This window comes from Nyctereutes procyonoides, unplaced genomic scaffold (assembly GCF_905146905.1).
Source record: "Nyctereutes procyonoides isolate TBG_1078 unplaced genomic scaffold, NYPRO_anot_genome, whole genome shotgun sequence".
Taxonomy (NCBI): domain Eukaryota; kingdom Metazoa; phylum Chordata; class Mammalia; order Carnivora; family Canidae; genus Nyctereutes; species Nyctereutes procyonoides.
The window spans coordinates 11,135,128-11,154,924 of record NW_026575146.1 but is presented as its reverse complement, the minus strand read 5'-3'; the positions used below and the strand labels follow the sequence as shown (position 1 = coordinate 11,154,924).

General features: G+C 44.9%; 1 protein-coding gene across 4 annotated transcripts in view; it reads right to left on the bottom strand.

Moving 5' to 3' along the window:
• Positions 1-19,797, bottom strand: part of TIAM2 (TIAM Rac1 associated GEF 2) — a 217,930-nt gene that overhangs the window by 92,682 nt on the left and 105,451 nt on the right. For all 4 annotated transcript variants that reach the window (XM_055309747.1, XM_055309749.1, XM_055309748.1 and 1 more), the window contains 3 exons: positions 12,739-12,848; positions 10,207-11,349; positions 4,384-4,819 (listed from right to left, as the gene is read on the bottom strand). In XM_055309747.1, the coding sequence (XP_055165722.1) occupies positions 4,384-4,819; positions 10,207-11,343 (1,573 nt within the window). In that variant the 5' untranslated portion in view covers positions 11,344-11,349; positions 12,739-12,848. The remainder of the gene's footprint in view (positions 1-4,383; positions 4,820-10,206; positions 11,350-12,738; positions 12,849-19,797) is intronic.

Sequence of the window (19,797 nt, the reverse complement as noted above, 5' to 3'; positions counted from 1 at the left end):
GTGTCTGAGGATTATTAGATGCCATTTTTAAGCTAATTCTAAAATGCTCACAAGTATGTTCTCTTGTTGAAAAACCTTCCTTCCAATGAACACATTTGAGTACTTCTCAGATGCTGAGCCCTGACATCCAAATAGGGCAGATAAGGCCACCATCCCCTGCTCTGCACAAATCTCTTAGGTTGATGGTAAAGCAGCACCAGCCTGCTTTCAGCTGTAGTGTGAATGAGTGAGGTCCACTACATGACTGTTTTCCCCTTTGAGTTAGGAGTCCTCACTCCTAAAAGTCTATATGTTTTTTAAAAAGCTATTTCATGCTAGCCAGTCTCATTTCTTCCTTCAAAATCCCATCTTAATCTGGACAGGTAAGTTCAGATAATGGAATCCAGTGCAGCACAGAAGCCAGGAGAAAAAGATGCTGGCAGGCAGGTCTGCCCTCAGGAACAGCATCATCGGGACAGCGTTTTCTTCCTCTGTGGTACTTACTGATCTCAAGAAGCATTAGCCATGTTTCTTCCTGAAAACAAAAGGCTAAGAGAGGCTTCCAGAAGGAGGGAAAGCAACAAGAGTTACATGGCCAGGGCTGTTCCTTCAGGGCTGATCAAGTCTCTTTTTCCAGCACTGATGCACTTAGAAACAATGTCCCCAAATCTCTCCATCAGGAAAGGCCTGTCTGCTGCTATGTATGCAATCTGCCATGACCTGGGGACCCAAGGAGCAGGGGTGAGGTGATAGACCCATGCCAGTTCTACCCAGTTCTTTCTGAGAGGTTAACATTCACTTGCCAGTTTCCCTACCATTGTACTCCCAGCGGCTGTGGTTTGAGTCATTACATCTAGAGGAAATGAACACAACCCTGGGCAGGTGCCAAGAAGCTGCCAACCCAAATGCCCCATCTGCGATAGACTGCAGCTCTACCGGGGCAGCGCAAAGCCAAAACAGGACATGTCCTTTTAGACTCAGGCCAGGATGTAAAACAATATGCCCAATTCTGTTGTGGTGGGATTTAAAGAACAGGAAATCAGTTGTAAATCTATTCCATCAAAGTCAACTTCATCCGTGTCCCCAATGCCAGGGCAATAACGCTGATGGAAAGGGGTGCACCCCTATCAGTGCAGCCCTCCTGCCCCCGCTGCCTGTACCCAGCCTGCGTCCACCAGCCCTGCCCAGACCCCACCAGGAGCTGGTGTCGGCCTGGAGGACAGTGGAAGTTCTTCTTGCCATGGAGCAGAAAGAGAAAACAGACCATAACAGCAGTGGAAGTACAAGAATAGATGAAGTGCTATGAGAAATACCATCAATGGAAAAAGAGAGTTAGTCTCATCTTCCCTCAAACCCAACCTTCCCTTTGATACCCTCTCAAAGCCATGCTCATCACGCCATCCCGAGCTGCCCTACTGCAGGCCAGAACCACCAGCAGCCCCCAATTACTTTAGGAAACTCTCTCCTGACGTCATGCATTCTGAGGGATTATCTTTTCCACCTTGCCAACTACTCAGTCCAGGAAGTCCCCTGTGAACAACATGAAAATCCGATCGTTGGAAAAGACTTCAGAAAGCAGAATTATCTTTGTTAAAAATGTATTACATCCTCCAAGCCCCCAAAAACATTCACACCCTTAACACACTATATATTCGACACAGGCATACAACCAGACGGTGTGCTTATAGCTGCTCTCTCCAGAACACCATTTCCAATCTATTTGCCTAGGTAGTTCAAGGATAATTTTTAAATTCTGCTTAAATGTACATGTGTGTATATATACGTGTGTGTGTTTAACTAAGATTAAACCAAATAGTTAAGTCCAAACATTACAACTTGGAGTCTAAGCCAAGAGAGTTGAACTCACCTAGTAAATTCCCAGAGGAAAGAGGTATAGAAAGCCACATGGAAAAGGTTATGCTGGAAAAAAAACATCTTTATCGCATGACTTTCCTTGGCTGCAAAGGAAAGGAAGGAATGTGTGCTTGATAACACTTACACTTACAAAGCACCCTTTATCCATGGGTCTTGAAGGGTTTTACAAGCAAGCACCAAGACAGCAGTGCAGAGTCCAAAGCACAGATCCTGGAAGTGTCAGACAACATCCCTTCCCCGGGAAGTCAGCAGCTGGAGTCCCTGGGGAAACCAGAATCTGGAGGGGGAGTGCGGGGCCCGCTCTGCCAACCGGAAGTGAGACCTGCCTGAATCTCCTCCCCCAGGAAACCTCCCAACAATCTGGCTCTGCACAAATGTCTCCAGGGGCAGGGAAATCGGGAAGATGGCGTCCCTCCACATGCTCCTGGCTCTGGTCACTTTGAATTCAGAATCACTTTGCCTTCCAGCTATTAGTCCTGGCCCAACCTCTGGAGAACCAGAATAAATGCAGCACCTCTTCTACAAGACTATTGCTCACTGCCGCCCCACTCCTGGTTTTCTGCAGGCTAAGTGGTCCTGGATCCTTACACCACCCTCCATATGGCATGACTCAATCTTTCCGGTGTCACCTATGGCCCCAACTCTTAGAATAGGTCACAGACACACACACACCCCATCATCAGCCTCCACCACCACGGGAGGTCGAGGGGAGCTTCAGAGCCATAAAAACAGGCAAGGAACAACTTCCCAAAGCATCCATTTTAACAAACAAATTTCACATTAATAAATACAATAAATAAATAAATAAATACAATAAATAAGAAACAGATCCGTGTCACATATGGAGTCGAGTGCATCTCTTTCAAACAACATGCAGGAAGGAGGCAGCTTCAGGCTGTGATTCATAATCCCAGATGCTCGCTCTCCTGAGAAGACAATTTCACTCCCCCCTGCAGTCAGAGATACTTCAGGTCAAACCTACTCAAGAATCGTCATCTGGCTTTACTAACAGGGCTCTGCACCATCATGCCCCCAAGGACAGAAATGGCCAGCTCCACCCAGGGCAGAGGAAGGAGAGACTGATGTGTCTGTAGAACCTGGGCCATCTATAATGACGTGGCCAATGATCACATTCACTCCTTTAAATCATATTTACTTTCATACCAACTTCGTCAGTATCAAATCAGTATCAATCAGAAACCCATTCGAGGAATGGCCTACAGGTCAAACCTCCAAATTGCCTTGTAATACTCTGCAGCCACATCTCCCTATGCTATACTTGGATAGATATCTGATTATTAAACCTGAGAGCATAACTTACCCCTTAAGATTATATCTTGCCAGATTCAATCCCTTATTCCAACTCTCCAAATTTCATCTGTCACCTGGTGTAAGAGCCTGCCCAAACAAGGTTAAAGTTCTTGGCCTTCCTCAACCACAATGTACCACAAGCTAGAAAAAGGGGACTGGGTCGAGTTTTATAAACCCTCCAGTTTGCTAGGGAGAAGTGTCACTTAAAGACAAAATGCCTTCCAAAGTGCATCTTTCCCACACAGGCTTCTGGGTTATCATGAAATGGCACCAGCTCCCTAAGGCCAAGGTGGGCACATCTCACAATTTCTACATGGGGAGGCAAGGTGAGGATCCTTGTGGGAGAGCTCCAGGCCTTTCACACAAACTGTCTGCAAATATAATTCCCATTTCTGCTTTTTCTCAGGATAGAGAAGGCTGTCTCCCCATAATGAGGGAAGCTTGGCTTTGAACACCACACTCAGTTCCTCTGACAGAGTCAAAAGACGGTTGTGCAGAAGTGCCAGAGGCTGTGAGGCTCTTCCTGTTTGCATCTGTGTAAACCATCTTTACATCTGTATAAATCCACACTGTACTGACTCAGAGCCTTGCTATTCCTCAGGACACTTAGATCACTTCAAACCTATACATCCGCAATGAGCAAGGCAATTAGAATTTTTAAATGGCAATGCTTACAAGAAACTTGCAGCATCTTAACAAAACAAACCCTTACTCCTATTTCCTTTATCTGAAGAAAAAGGGGGGCATTTGTTTGTGATGATTACAATTAGACTTTCTTAGTTTATAAAGGTTAGAGGACACAAATCAAATAATCCAGATGTTCTTAGTCATACAAGCTGAGGAGGATTCTTCTCTGGAGTTCTGAATGTGTGCAGAATACAATACTCAGGATCTACATTTGGTTACTTATTTGGAATATTTTTACCCCCAGATGCAGGGAAAGTATTAAGAATGGTATGGAAATACCTACTATAAAATAATAAGCTGTATCTATGGAATTCCATCGCTTTGTATTAGTACAAATAATATATCTGAATATTATGCACGCCATATTATCTAGGTTTGAGAAAGTATCTGTAGCAAAGCAGGCTGGGAGACTGTGTATCAAATCCCTTCACACTGACACAAATTAATACCAGACTGACTGGTGCTTCCTAGGATAGAGGACAGCTGGGCCCAATGATTCCAGGGGCCCTCCTGAGTCAGCAGGGCACTTACCTTTCAGGGTTACCCAGTACTGTTTCCACTTCCTCCGGGCCACCAACTCAAGCTTCCTTTCCTTCTGCAAAGTGACGAGGGGTTTGAAGAACAGCCATCCAGCTTTTCGGACCACCCCTTGTTCCTTCTCAAAGAGCAGATCAAGTTGCTCCAAAGAGCTGAGTGACCCGCTGCTGGAGTCTGCAGTGTCTGTGGACGTTTCTACATTCTCCGTATTGGTCCTGCTCATTTCCAACTCCCGCATGAAATTCTCATAAATGTTCTGCTGGAGGGGATCGCTGCCAATTGCATGAGCAGATTCACTTCTCTGAGACAGGATCTGAGCTGAGCCTGCTGGCCACAGGGAAGCAGATACCTGGAAGGGCCCCTGCACGTCTGCGTTCAGTCCATCTGAGCGGCTGTCGAAGTAGTCACTGCCTTCCTTGGACCTTGGCTCCTGTGAGCAAGGCAGACGAGCACCCATCAGAGGTTATGGACACACAAAGCATCCCTTCCCCAACACTGCAAACGTGTCGTCTGTTGTTTGCTAATGCTGCTGCCGCAAAGCAAAATCCTTTTAACAGAAATGCATCTTCCATCATCATGTCACCAAACCAGAAAGAACTGTAGAAACAGTGTTGTTGCCCAACACAACTGACAGCCAGTGGAGTCAATGCTTAAAGACATAAACAAAATACTACTGACTCTCTCCTTAATCTAACCAATGTTGAGCATCAAGAAATTAGCTAGTATATTTAAAACACATCAGTGAAGGTTTCTAGGCTGACGTTTCTTTGCTAACTATGAATAATCGGTGTCTTCCTGGAAGGAAGTCATCATGCTCTTGCAGTCTGTCTTCCACTTGGATCCTTTTAAAGTTAAGGCAGAAAATCTCTAGCTCCAGGGTCAAGATGGGTAAGGAATAGGCACCGGGATGTTGTTAGGTGTCGTTATGCACACTTTTCGTCTGCCCAAAACACGGTCTCCAGCTTCTGCCTACCTCTACTTTTATCAAGACTTGAAGATCTCTAGCATCTTATTTTCCTTCTTCAGATAGTAAAAACCATATACCTCAGACTGGGATTCTTGATCTACAAAAAGTTTTTGCTAGTAACTTGTTTTTCATAAGTAGTTTTGGGTTTTTTGTTGTTGTTGTTTTTACTTATTTTGGGAATTTCTTCTGTAAAATATATTCATTTACTCATATCTTCTTATTCGAACATCTATTTTATTCCAGGCATTGGGGATACCAAGGACATGATTCTTAACTTTAATGTGTACAACATAAAAATCAGACCCAAACAGCTCTAAATAAAATAATATTCATATAATAATAGTTGCCCCCCCCCATTAGACTACAATGCAGTGAGCACTCTGACCAGGCACAGAGCTGAAAACATGGACTGTTTCCTCATTTAGGAGGACAGATCTATTTATTTAAGAAAAAAAAACTCTCATATAGGCCATTCACTGGTAAACATCAATTACTACATTTTTCAGCAGAACGTGAGCCTAACTAAAGACTCAAAAGACACTAACATTCCAAACTCAGAGCTTAGATTAAGGTAAGCCTGCAGAGCAGTGCTAAGTACACACATCTATCAACTCAGCTGCTAGAGGGCTTTCCATTATATTGCTTTACCCATTAAAGTAAAAATGAGGGGAAACTGAGTCAAGGACCACTGACCAAAGGCCTTATTTTAAATATTGCGCTGTGTGGAGGGGTTTCCTTTTCAGACACTCAATCCAGAAATCCAGTAGCAAGTATCTGCTATCTTTTGTAGGAAAATCATCAACTGGAGAGTGCTTCCAAATAGCCAGGGTAAATAAACAACTGAGCCCCAAGCACAGCTATTACTAACAAAAATATTATTTTCTACTTGTGTTTACACTATGTCCCATAGTTACATTTATTTATACACATATGCTTATGCAAGAACAGAGCAAATAAGCCAGCTGCGGTGAGTCACTTAGAGAAGAAACTTTCAAAATAGTTTTAAGATTTTTTTTTAAATTGTCATTTTATTGCTCTTCAAAAACACCTAAGAGGTGAAGGAATACTTCTCATTTAGCTAGCATTTACATCATTTCAGCTATGAATATGACTCTGACTCATAGCCACGAAACACTGGGATGCCTCTGATACCCAGCAAGAGCTATAATGGAGTGTTTCAAAACAAGCCAAACCCTGCCAGAGAAAGACGCTCGGGTGCCAAACTTAAATGTGACCTAAAAACGTTCCTGACAGTGTTTCTCATAAGAGAGTCTTCCAATTGTAGTGTTGACTTTTAAATGTTCCACCATAGCAAAGCATGACAGGCTTTCCTCTGTATGAAATGGGAAATCATTGCATTTTAGCATTTATAACTGGTTCTGAGACATAGATGTGTACTTTTCCAGTTCCTAATACATTTCTAAGGCTTTCTATCAAGAATCCTAATTGCCGGTGACTGATTTTCAGGGTAATAGGAATGAATGAAAGGACATCCATTCCTAAATCAGCTGAGCTAGATTTCTTGATCAGCATGCTATGGGTGTGAAACTAAGGAACCAAGTTACACACGTACACAAAGCAGTCTGATTTGCATTTCTCAGCAACTGGATAATCATAAGCAACGGATAACGTACCATCAGGACCAGGGCCCTACAGCAAAGATAAGAGAGGGACTCAAGAGACATCAGTCACTCTTGAGAGCTAAAAGAAAACTAATCGTCACCATTCCTCACTTTCTAGGAAAATATACCAAATTCACACCTGGAAATTCTTCACATGCCTTTCATCAGAGAGCCTGTGAAGTCTAGAATTAAGACGGAGAGCCCAAAGGCCAGGATCTCTGCATCCTGAAATCTCCTCCGTCAATGCTACCCACCAAAGATGCCTGCCCTCCCCCATTCCTTCTCCCCTCCCCCCACTCCTCTTCCTCAGAGTTAGGCATGGCCATGTGACTTGCTTTGACCAATAAATGTGAACAGAAGTGAAATGTGGAAGCTTTAAAAGCCAACACACTGGGCAGCCCAGGTGGCTCAGCAGTTTAGCACCGCCTTCGGCCCAGGGCCTGGTCCTGTAGACCCGGGATCAAGTCCCACGTCAGGCTCCCGGCGTGAAGCCTGCTTCTCCCTCTGCCTGTGTCTCTGCCTCTCTCTGTTTCTCTCTCTCTCTCGAATAAACAAACAAAATCTTAAAAAAAAAAAAAAAAAAAAAAAGCCAACATACGATTTCCTTTCTCCTCCTGCTATCACAGCTTGAGGTATTCCAAATGGAACTGCTCTGTGGACCTGCGGTCCCAAAGAGGAACAATGAAGACCAGGGTGACAACATGGGAAAGAAAGAAGCTTTGCTTGTGCTAACCCTCAGAGATCTGAGACCTTTCTATTACCTCAGCATAACCCAGCCCACCCTGACAGAACTGAAAGTTCACCCAGGACAGGAACAAGGACTTAACAGTACAGCCCAATGATATGAAGAGTTTATTGGCATCAAACACACACTACTTGCTAGCACATGTTGTGTGAGTGTCCTCTGTCTCTGATTAGTGTGATATTCTTTTTCAATTGTGTATTTTTTCTCACTAACGTATTTGCTTTTAGGGCCTAACTTACCCTACTGGTTGAAAGCCCTTACAAAAAAAAAAAAAAAAGGTTGCTCTTTTTATATCATTTTTTTTTAAAGTCAAAACAAGTAACTCTATCCATCATGGTAAGGAGTTTCTGGACCTTAACCCTGCTGACAGACAGAAGTTTGGGTGTGTGTGAGAGAATATGCATTCATTTGGCGTCATGTTATAAAGTCAGAATTTCTGTTCCCATGCATTGACTACATTTTTAAGGATCTAAACCTGATCTTTGCCATGAATTGTGCAAGGATTTCAAAGGAGGGAGAAAAAAAAAAAAAAAAAGACCAACAAAAGTGGCGTACTCACCAGAAAAATTCATCTTGCTCACATTTATAGATTACCAATTGTGGCAACATAAGCAAAACTAAAAAGCTGCCTTCATAGGACACTTTTTAAAAATCCAAAGCAGTTTAACATTCAAAAATCCCAAAGCAATTCTTCGTAGTTATCAACGATATCCTGCCCATGTGGCTAAGTGGAAAATGTTTAGGTACGAGGTTTAGCAGAAATGGTGTTGGCCCCGGCTTCTCCACCAACCAGCCCCGTGCCTTCAGGGAGGACTCTCAAATTCCTTACACCTTACTTTCTTTATTTTTAAAATGAGGGGGAAGTCCTCCCCAGCTTTCAAATTCGGATTCTTTGATCGTGTAAGCAGTCTCTTATTAATTCCACAGGCTTACAAACCATCCAGAGCAAAGCCTCTGGATGATGCAGACTTGAAGGCGGTCACCTCACCCAGGGGCAGCGAGGAGGGCCTGAACGGCACAGAACATGGTCAATACACCATGGTACTGGTCAGCTGTTAGCTAAACTGAACCTGAACACACTCGTAAGCCAGGCCACAAACACAGAGGAGAAACATAGTCTCTACAAACAAGAGATGTACAATAACTGGCTCAATGCCAGGATCAATGCGGGGGTCACAGAAAACGACGGCTACACGAGTCAGCATGAAAACACATGAATCAGAGGCATGAAGGCGGTCAGTGTGGGACTGCAGCCTCAGAGAAAGCAGGAGCTCCTTTCCCCATCAGGGATCAACGTCTGTCAGATGTCTGGGACACAGGACCTGTGAGAAAAGGTCTAATTTCCACCGGGCAGTGGTTTAAGAGAAAGAAGTGATGAGTAAGGAGTCCGAAAATTACTACATGTGCGGATATGAAGAGTCCGGCAGCAGGATGGGGATCATCCGTTCTTGATCTCTGGGTAAAGGGCGAGCCAAAGGCAACAAAGCACAACACAGGAGAGGTGGTGGTGGTGTACACCTCGTGCGTAAGAAGGAAATAACTAACAGTTGTATAGGCCTGAAACAATCTACTCAGGGAAATCATATTCTTTTTCACCCCAAATCACTATAAAATTCTATAATTACCTGTCTATGGTGGATACAGTGCAGTCTTAGTAGAGACAAACTGCCCACTCAAGTTCTCGTGACGTATTGTGCAAGTTAAGGAAAAAAAAAAGAAAAAGAAAAAGAAAAAGCTTTCTTCCTTCTACAAATAACTAAAAGCAGAAACAGGCGAAACAGAAAAGTCAAGAGCCAAAGATCTAAGAATCTATCAGCTGCCGCGAGCTGCCTAAAAAGGCAACCCATTACTTTCCTTCCTGGTGACTAAGCCACTTTGCTTCCCCCATTACCGCTTTATACATCATTATTATGTATAAGCATCACCATCCGCACGATTCTTGTTTTGTCAGGCATTATCATATTTTTGTCAGGCATCCTCGTATTGTTGCTATTGCATGTCCTTGGGTACAAGATGTTTTCAAAAGTGTTTGCCATCGCCTTAGAAGGAAGGCAGTGAGACTGTACATTGTACAGACTTTTTTTTTTTTGATGTATCCAAAAAAAAAAAAGGTTAATTTCCCCAAAGTAGCATCGGGTTCAGGAAGGCCACTCATCCCCAAATATAACAACAGCCTCTCTCCTTTTTGCCCAGGCTTTTAAAGAATAAGCTCTAGGAAAATTCTCAGACGGCCAGCTCATCGGGGAACTCTCTGGAACCCTGTGCTCTCTGAGGGCAGCTGCTCCACGAGTGGGGAGGAGGCCGTGCGGGGGGGGGGGGGGGGGCGCCTGCACAGGATGGGAGCGCGCCCAGTTGTGCGCCTCGGGAGCGAAAGGGAAAAAGCGCACGGCGCAGGGCTGCGCGCAGGCGCAGAGCTACGCGCAGACGCAGACGAGTCGGCCTTCGCTCTCGCTCTCGGGCAGCCCCGCCCCGCGCGCACCCACCTGCAGCTTCCTCTTCTTCCGGGAGAGGCTTCCGGTCCAGTCGCTGATGCGGCGCATGCGCGCCTTGAGCGTGTCCTTCTTGGCCGCGTCCTCGGCCAGGGCCTTGGGCCGGCGGCAGGGGAGCGTGAGCGACGCGTAGGGCGCGGGGTCCCGGCGCTCCACCCGGGACGGCACGTCCATGTCCGAGGCGAACGCCACGCGGTGGCTGAGGCCGGCGTGCGCGCCCGCGAAGTCGTGGGGCAGCCGCAGGCCCGCGGGCGCCAGGCGGGCGTCGGGCCCGAGCTCCCGGAGCGAGGACAGGGACGAGCTCTGCTGCAGGGGCCTGGGGGCCGCGGGCGCGCCGGGGCAGGGGCCCTCGGCCTCGCTGGCCTCGCCCGCCTCGCCCGCGGCGCCCCAGGGGGAGTCGTACCAGGACGACTCGGAGCTCAGCGAGCTGCCCTTGCTGGAGCGCGGCCGCGAGTGCGGGTCGGGCGGCGAGCCGGGCCCGGGGCCCAGGGCGGGCGAGTAGCGCAGCAGGCGCACCGGGCCGCCCGCGTCCCCCGGGGCCGCCGCGCCGTGCGGGCCGCCGCTGTGGAACTCCACGCGCAGGCAGCCGTCCAGCTTCCCCAGCGTCTTGATGAGCACCCGGGGGCTCCCGCGGCCCTGGCCCTGGCCCTCGCCCTCGCCCTGGCCCTCGCCCTCGCCCTCGCCCTCGCCCGCCGCCGGCCGCGTGGCGGCGCCGCCCTCGCTCCTCCCGTAGCAGGAGGCCACGTGCCCGTTGCAGTCGGTCGGGCCCGCGCGCTCGCGCCCCGCGCGGTGGAAGCCGTTGCCCGCGGCCGGGGCTGGGGCCGGGGCCGGGGCCGGGGCGCTCGTCCTGTGCTTGGCGGACGCGCTGCCCTTGGGGCCTTTGCACGCGGGCCCGCCGGGTCTCGACGCGTAGGGCTGGCTGCTCTTAAAGTGGGAAAGGCAGCTTCTGGCCAGGGACCTGGACTTGTACCCGGCTCCGCTGCTTCCGTGACCCCACCCGTGCAGCGACTTGTCATCCTTTGCGTGAATGCTGCGGATTTTCAGGGAGCAAGGCTTTGGTTTAGCACCGGCAAGCGTATTGCTGTGATTTTTAGATCCTTGAAGGGTGTACTGGCTCTCGGAGTTCCCCATTGTAACCTAAATTAAGGACAGTAGCGTCAGTAAGAAACATGACCCAAGTGACATTCCATTAGGACAGAATCTTCTTTATATATATATATATATCTTATTTATTTATTCACGAGAGAGAGAGAGAGAGAAAGAAGAACAGACACAGGCAGAGGGAGAAGCAGGCTCCATGCACCGGGAGCCCGATGTGGGACTCGATCCCGGGTCTCCAGGATCACGCCCTGGGCCAAAGGCAGGGGCCAAACTGCTGAGCCACCCGGGCTGCCCAGGACAGAATTTCCTAAAAACAACAAAACAAAAGCTCCACACATGGCAAAAGAACCAAGCAACTTCTTTTCTGTGTCTCACAGAACTCAGAGAAGTAGGGACAGAAGTGACCTACTGAATTGGCTCTCTTTGTGCCATGCGGGTCATCAACCAAGTAGACCGGGTTCATGCCCAGGCGCTAGTTGCTTTAAGCACATAATGTGCTGTATGATATTAGTCCAGAAGTTGAATAGGCATAAAAACCAGCTTAAAGCTGAGGCCTCCTTTAGGCTTGGTGCTGAGAGGTTCTGAATAAATGACTCTTGAACAGAAACTTGAGAGGAAAGCATCTTTGCTCTGAGACTCCCGACAGTCTGATTTTCCAGTGATCAGAGAAAGAGATTTTCATTCTACACAAACTATTGGAAGAGCTAATGCCACACCCCAGTATAAGAGACTACTGCTCAAAATCACCACATTTTTAATAACATGGGTCAGGGTGCCACACTCTGTAGGAGCTTTGATATATATCACACAGAGTAGGAACGCCACAAAACCAGTCCCCCAAAACGAGGCTGAGATGAAAACAGGGTGGGGGTAGAGAATAAAAGCTCTCATTTGGGGAAGAAAGACATCTTAATAAAACGTAATAAAAATAAAAAAGGCTTCTCTAAAGCCTTCAAGGGTCCTCATTTTAGAACATGGGGAGAGAAAAAAATTGGAAGCTGACTTCTCAGAATGCGGATATCTGAAAAAAAAAAATAGATTCTTTTCATTCCTTTTAAAACCCCACTTTGTTCAATAAGTCTATTACTTAAGCCAAACATGCAAGTCAAAATTTTAGCCAAAACCTCCCCCCCTTCAGTTTTTCATCCTAACCAGTATAAATCACTGTTTGAGGCAAGTTGGAGGTCCTGTTTCCAGGTCCATTTCAAAATACATTTAGTGGGTTTTTAATTTTAATTCTTTGACATCTAAGAATGTACAGCCACAAAACAAAAGTCAAGTGGATTGACTTTTCTTTGGTGGGAGTTAGCAAGCACATTTTTAAACAAAACAAAACAAAATAACCTGATCAAATAATCAAACGTACTTACTACCTCACAGTCTTGCCACTTGACATGAACCACAACTCATGTGAGATGGCTTTACCTGAAGTCTAGTCTGTGCTCTGAGGGAGATTAACAGTCAGTAGACTTTACGTGGTCCTAGGACAAGGCAGCATGGTTCACAAGAGTGGGAAGTGAGTCCACGAAATGAGCCTGAAAAACAGAAATACCAGAAAACTGTCAAGCATTTTACGCCAAGCTCCCAAAAGGTAAAAACAAAGGTTTCGTATAGATTATACCAAGAAACAATCAGTGTCCAGAACCAGTGTCAGAATAATAAATGAAATGTCTGTGAACTGCCTGATTCATCAGAGGTGTTGGAAGATATAAAGGAAGCTAGAACTGCCCATCCAATCTTGTAAAGGCCATTAACACACAGTCTGTAGTCAAATGCATGCCTTTGTTTCAGGGGAGGGCAGGTGAAGGCAGTGGCATGAGTCATGGCTCATCTGTCACCACCATTAGGAAAATAACTTGCAGACTCTGCACACAGACACCACCGCAGGAGCATCATCCCCAAAGGACAACAGTATTTTGTTCTCTATTTTGACTCAGTGGCAAACGAAACCCAAAATGTAGAGTCACAGTGAAACAGTCCTTGGATGAAATAACTTCTCTTATAGAGGTTGACCCCATTAAAAGTTTACCTCCAGCATATGTTTGGGTCTTTCTGCACAAGAAGCAGAAGCAAGAGGTCCACCTTGGAGGGTAAGATGACAGGCTAGGAGAGCTGCCATCTGGCCATGCTCAACCCCAGAATACAAAGCCCGAATTTTCTCTGAAGACAAGCAGAGCAGAGCTGGGGTTCAATTGTGACTTTTTTTACCCACTCAAAAAAAAAAAGGGTATTTGTAACTGTGTTAAAATACGCACATCATAAAACTTACCATCTTAGCCATTTTAACGTATACAGTGAGTGTCAGATACATTTGCGCTGTTACGCAATCTCCAAAACTCTTTACCTCACAAAACTAAACCTCTGTACCCATTAAACAACAACTCCTCAGTCCTCTCCTCTCAGCCCTGGCATCCACCATTCTACTTTCTGTCTCCATGAATTTGATACTCTGGGTATCTCATGTCAGTAGAATCACACAGCATTTGTCTTTTTGTAAAGGCCGTGTTTCATTTAGTACAATGACTTCAAGGTTCATCCATGTTACAGCTTATGTCAGAACTTCCTTCCTTCTTAAAGCTGCGTCATATTCCATTATATGTATGTACCATATTTTGTTCATCGACTTATCCATCAGTGGATTCTCCAGTGGATTGCTTTCCACCTGCTGGCCACTGTGAATAATGCTGCTGATACAAACATCTCAAGACCCTGCTCAGTCCTTTGGGGTATATACCCAGAAGTGGAATTGCTGGCTCATATGGTAATCCTACATTTATATTTTGAGGAACCACCACACTGTTCTCCATAGCAGCTGTACCACTTCAACATCCTTACCAACAGCGTGTAGATTCCAATTTCTCCACACTGTCATCTGGGTTTTTTGGTGGTGGCCGTCTATGAATATGAGATGACACTTTAGTGCGGTTTCAGGGTGCATTTTCTCTAATGACTAGTGATGTTGACCACCCTTTTATGTGCTTGCGGGCCATTCATATAGCTTCTTTGGAGGGTTCAATGGTGACTTTTATTTATTTATTTTCAATGGTGACTTTTAAAGTTAATGAAGCACTGACACTGGCCCTAAATTTCTCTGATAAGGCCAAAGAGACAAGTGTCTGCCTGAGACTACTACATAGTCTCACATATATATTTTAAGTTGGGCGGCTGGGAAGAGTGTCAAAAAGACTTTTCACTTTGGCATGAACAAGAGACTCTAAAGAGCTATTTCAGGCCAGCATCTTAACTCACGTGGCCTGAAAGGGCACCTGCTCTGCTACTAACCACTTACCTTTCAGTGGGTGCTCGCAGACATTTCTAAAAGAGGAAACAGCCACTGGCTGACATGCCACTAAAACATGGCCCCTGTGACCACTCTGACCCCAGAGCTGGATCACAAGAACGCTTTTTTTTTTTTTTTGAAGGGGGGTGGGGCAGAGGGAGAAGGGGAGAGAAAATCCTGACCAGGCTCCCTACACGGCTCAGAGCCCAACATGGGGCTCAATCTCACAACTCTGAGATCATGACCTGATCCAAAATCAAGAGTCCGACACTTCACTGACTGAGTTACCCAGGCACCCCAAGAACCCACACCTTTTAAAAGCTCAAAATCTGAGTGATCAGGATTTTCTCAGCTACATCTTAACTTAAGGAACTAGAAATGGCCAGGGTTGCTCCTGTGCCACCCCTGAGACCTCTCCCATGAGCTGATTGCAGGGAACTTTGGTGTTTTTTTTTTAAGATTTATTTATTTATGAAAGACAGAGAGAGAGAGAGGCAGAGACACAGGCAGAGGGAGAAGCAGGCTCCCCACAGGGAGCCCGATGTGGGACTCAATCCTGGATCCTGGGATCACACACTGAGCCGAAGGCAGATAGATGCTCAACCACTGAGCCACCCAGGCATCTGGCCTCTGTGCTTAATGACTTTCCTCCAAACCAAAACCCAGTGATGACCCCAGAGGTGAAAGGCTCCAGGGTCGCTCGCCCACGGCCACCTGCTCCATCAGGCCCTTCTGATCTGAAGGTCACCTGCCTGAAGAGCAGCACACAGAGCATTGGCGTCAAGTTCTCCACAAAACTTCCACCAAGAGGCCCCCTTTGTCAGCAGCCCAAGAACACACAAGAGCCAGAATTCAAAGCTGCGGAATGGCTCCAGGGTGGAAGCTGAATCCCCAACAGCAGATTATAACCTCAATTCCTCTTACTACCTTTGAAATGAAGTAGCTTAATTTTTGTGTCATACTACAGTTCAGAAACACAGCCCTGGACCCTGTCCTTTACAAGACACTGTCCACCCAAGGCATGTAGCTTCAGGGCTCATTCAATACACACCTGTTGAACTAAATGAAACCACCATCACATGGTAGAAGGTTGACTTGACCACAGACAGAACAGGAATCATTCGCAACTGGGTCTGGCCCAAAGATGGACAGATATGCCCACAAGGACCTTTTGATAACAAACACAACACTCCCTAGAGAAAAGCAAAAGGGAGATGACATGGGGGACGGGTGGGGGGCAGAGAACAATGTGCATTGTTGCATATGGTAATGCTTACCAGATGTTTAACATCTCCAGCCAATCCTGGCAAAAGAAACCTGCCTTAAACGAGAAGAATTTATTCAATATTTATGAGGAATTTATTGACAAGAAGGGTAATCTCTGAGGGAAAAAATGATCCCTGAGGAGTTTGGCAAATTGAACAGACACTTACTTATCGGTCATGCTTCAGTTGTAATTTTTGTCTGGAGAAGAAAGAATAGGCCAAGTGTTCAGCACCTCTGACTCCTTTTCTAAGGGAAGTTTATGGTATTCAAGTTAAAAATTTTCTTTGTTGACAGAGAGGGGACTGAAAATACTGAAACAACAGAACCCTGTGAACTTTTTTAAAAAAGAGAAGTAGTAGTTCAAAACCCCCAGTCTCTTTAAACAGAAAAAATACATATTAGGTATACTAACCTGTATTAATACATATTAGGAATACTACCATGTAGTAACATGTATTAGGTATGGTAACCTACAGTTTATGTTATTAAGTATGCTAATATGCATCCAGGCCCCCAGCTGATTGACAGAAAATTTAATGAAGTCATTCTAGAATAAAGGATATGGTGCAAAGATTGTGTGTACCTAGCAAATGTTGTATGTTGCATAAACACTTTTTTATAATAATTCTTTTATTTATTGGGTAATAAAATATTGCAATTTTTAAAATGGACCACAATCTCATGAACCTAAAAGAAAAATAAAAGCCCTTGTCTTTTGCTTTCTTCATTCCCTTCCAATACCCAATCATAAACATGCCATGTAGCTTTTTAAGCTGAAATCACAAATAAGAATGATGCTTTTTCTTGTTAAAAGTGTGATCAAGGGACACCTGGGTGGCTTAGTAGTTGAGCATCTGCGTTCGGCTCAGGGCGTGATCCGGATCCAGGATTGAGTCCCGCATGGGGCTACCTGCAGGGAGCCTGCTTCTCCTTCTGCCTGTGTCTCTGCCTCTCTCTATGTGTTTCTCATGAATAAATAAATAGATATTTTTTAAAAACAAAAAAAAGCTGTGATCAATTACCACCCCAGAAGTGTCAAGTGTGAAGGAATTCACAAATATGTCACTACAATCCCAACAGCCCCTGGGACCTACTGAAATCCACAGTGAAACATCTTTCAGGGGGAAATTCAAGATTTGCCTTTCCTTCATTTGCCTTGAGCTCAGGCTTGAACTGATAAGTTAGATTCCCAAAGTGTCCATTTCCATGTAGCAGCAAGTTTACAGCAGAGGAAAGGCTGCTTTGTCTCTGGCCTGGGCCAGCTGCTCAGAAGGAGCAAATAAAGGGGAATATGAGGTCAGATGGGAGAAGATGACCAGGGTCGAATAGGGACAGCAAGCATAACAGAGGCACTGCACAAAAGCAGATTTATGGCTGGGCAAAGTTGTGAGGGAAACTCAGGTTCTACCACCAGGAGACACCAACAAGGCTTCTCATGTAATGCCAGAGAGCTTTTCATACTGAAATAGGAGCCTCATCCTTCTCCAAGGCCAACATTCTAGGTAGTGATAAGAACTAAGAAAAAAGAGGAGACCAGGACTAGCCATCATTAACGGTAACAACATCAACTTGATTTCCTTTATTTGTGCGTGGGAGGTTGGAGAGTTGAAACTTCATTCATTAAAAAGACAAATCTCAGAATCTTACTCTAGTTTATGTCATAGAACGGGTTGTAGACCCGTTTCCATCTCTTAAATAGCAATGAGTCTTTGGGCAAATTACTTACACTCTCTGAATCTCACTTCCCCCCACTTACAACTTGAGGATAAAAATATCTACCCTAGTTAACTCCCAGAGTGAGACGAGTGTGAAAATATACATAAAATTACCTTAAAAATTGGGAAACACAAATCTATAGTACTATTACTAGTTTTTAGTTATAATTTTGGATACTATGATACCAAATCTTAGTCTGTTCCAGATATTTTGTTAATTATCATATGTTTATATATATAAATTTGGAATCCTATAAATCCTGCTAGCACTTTTCTGATTTTTATCAATTCTCCAAATTATAACACCATATAAAAGTACCTAATGTGTCAAGGTCTGCCAAATGTCAACAAAAACAATGACACAAGCTACGTACTTATGTTATTAGACAGTCATGACAGAAAATGTACAAAAATAACTTAAGTGCTCATTGAACAACTGGTATGACTTTAAAGTAGTCATTCTAGGGATGCCTGGGTGGTTCAGTGGTTGAGCGTCTGCCTTTGGCTCAGGTCGTGATCTCGGGGTTCTGGGATGGAGTCCCACATTAGGCTCCCTACAAGGAGCCTGCTTTTCTCTCTCTGCCTCTCTCATGAATAAATAAATAAAATTTAAAACAAAAAAAAAAAGCAGTCATTCTCAACACCATGTCAGTTTGGGCCCCACAGGGACATTTGGTAGCATCTGGAGACATTTCCCATGGTCATAACTGGGGTCATGACATTCAGGGGGTGGAATTCAGGGATGCTGCTAAACATCCTACGGTCCACAGGATGGCTTCCATGTATTACCTGTGTCAATAGTGTTGAGGCTGAGAAACCCTGCCTTCAAATTTTACTGTCTGTCTTATAAAAATGGCTAAAAAACAAGAACATGCCTAAAAATCTGAAACAAATGCATTCATCTCTGCCAGGATCCAAACTCAGTAACAAATGCTATAAATATTGCCCAAACCTGCTTCTCTTATTCTGAGTCAATGAACTACACTCAGAATTTGAGAACTGAATGCCATGACTCAAAGGAGCTCATTTCTAATCACAAGACTTGAACCCAATTTGTAAAGGAGGCAGGCGAAAGAAGAATCTGGTCTCCATAGGAATAATGCTTAGGAAGAGTAATCCTAACAAAATAAAGTGGGCAGAAAGCAAACTGCTGTTAAGGCCTCAAAAGCTAAACATCCATTGTGGAACACTATCGGTTCTATTTCAAGTCAGCAGGGCCCCTTCCAAATGCATATTCACAGATGAATGGACAAACCAATCTGTACCTTGGAAAGCCGAGGACAAGCATGGCTGGTGTTAGGAGGGGAGCAGGTAATAAATTCCACAGAAACAATAGCCTGGCTTTTGCACCGTTCATCACCTAAGGAAGCCAATTTATCACAAGGAGGGTCTCTACACTCACACCTGTTTTATAACAAATTCTAACATCCACAGCATTGCTTTAAAAATGTTTGTTCAACTATGGGTCATGAAATACATTTAATGAATCAATGATCAGTATTTTTTAAAAGAATAGAACAGAAAAATAGAGCAGAGCTTAGGGTAAAATAGAAAAAATATTGAGAAGCACATGGAAGCAAAGGTAAAAACTGTTTTATGAAATTAAATTCTCAGGGCACCTGGGTGGTTTAGTCAGTTCAGCATTTGCCTTTGGCTCAGGTCAGGTCTCCGGATCCTGAGATCGACCCCCTGCTCCCTAATGGGCAGGGAGTCTGCTTCTCTCTCTCCCCATGCCTCTCCCCCTGCTCCTGCTCTCTCAAATAAGTAAATAAAATCTTTAAAATAAATAAATAAATTCTCATGTGTGCTTGTATGTTTGCCTGTATCCTGAACTGTGAAGAACAATCATTTCCTCTTCATGGTAAAAAAAAAAAAAAAAAAAAGGTGTGAAAAATAATGACATAAAACTATGCCTAGCAGCTGAATGGCACATCCATTTTAGTAAGACCCAAAGACAAAGTCTAGAGAGTCAAAATATTTGCTAAATCACTGCCCCAGGTAAACACTTGAGCTAAAGACAGGAAGAGATGAGGAGCAGTCATGGACAGTGTGCAATCCTGGGCCCCACAAGTCAGGCACATGGTGCTCATTCTCCTTCATTCTACAACTTAAGAGAAATTTTCAATGGATGTTCAAATTCTTCAGAGGAAAGTTAAAAATTACCTACCAGGGGCATCTGGGTGGCTCAGGTGGTAAAGCATCTGCAGTCGACTCAGGTCATGA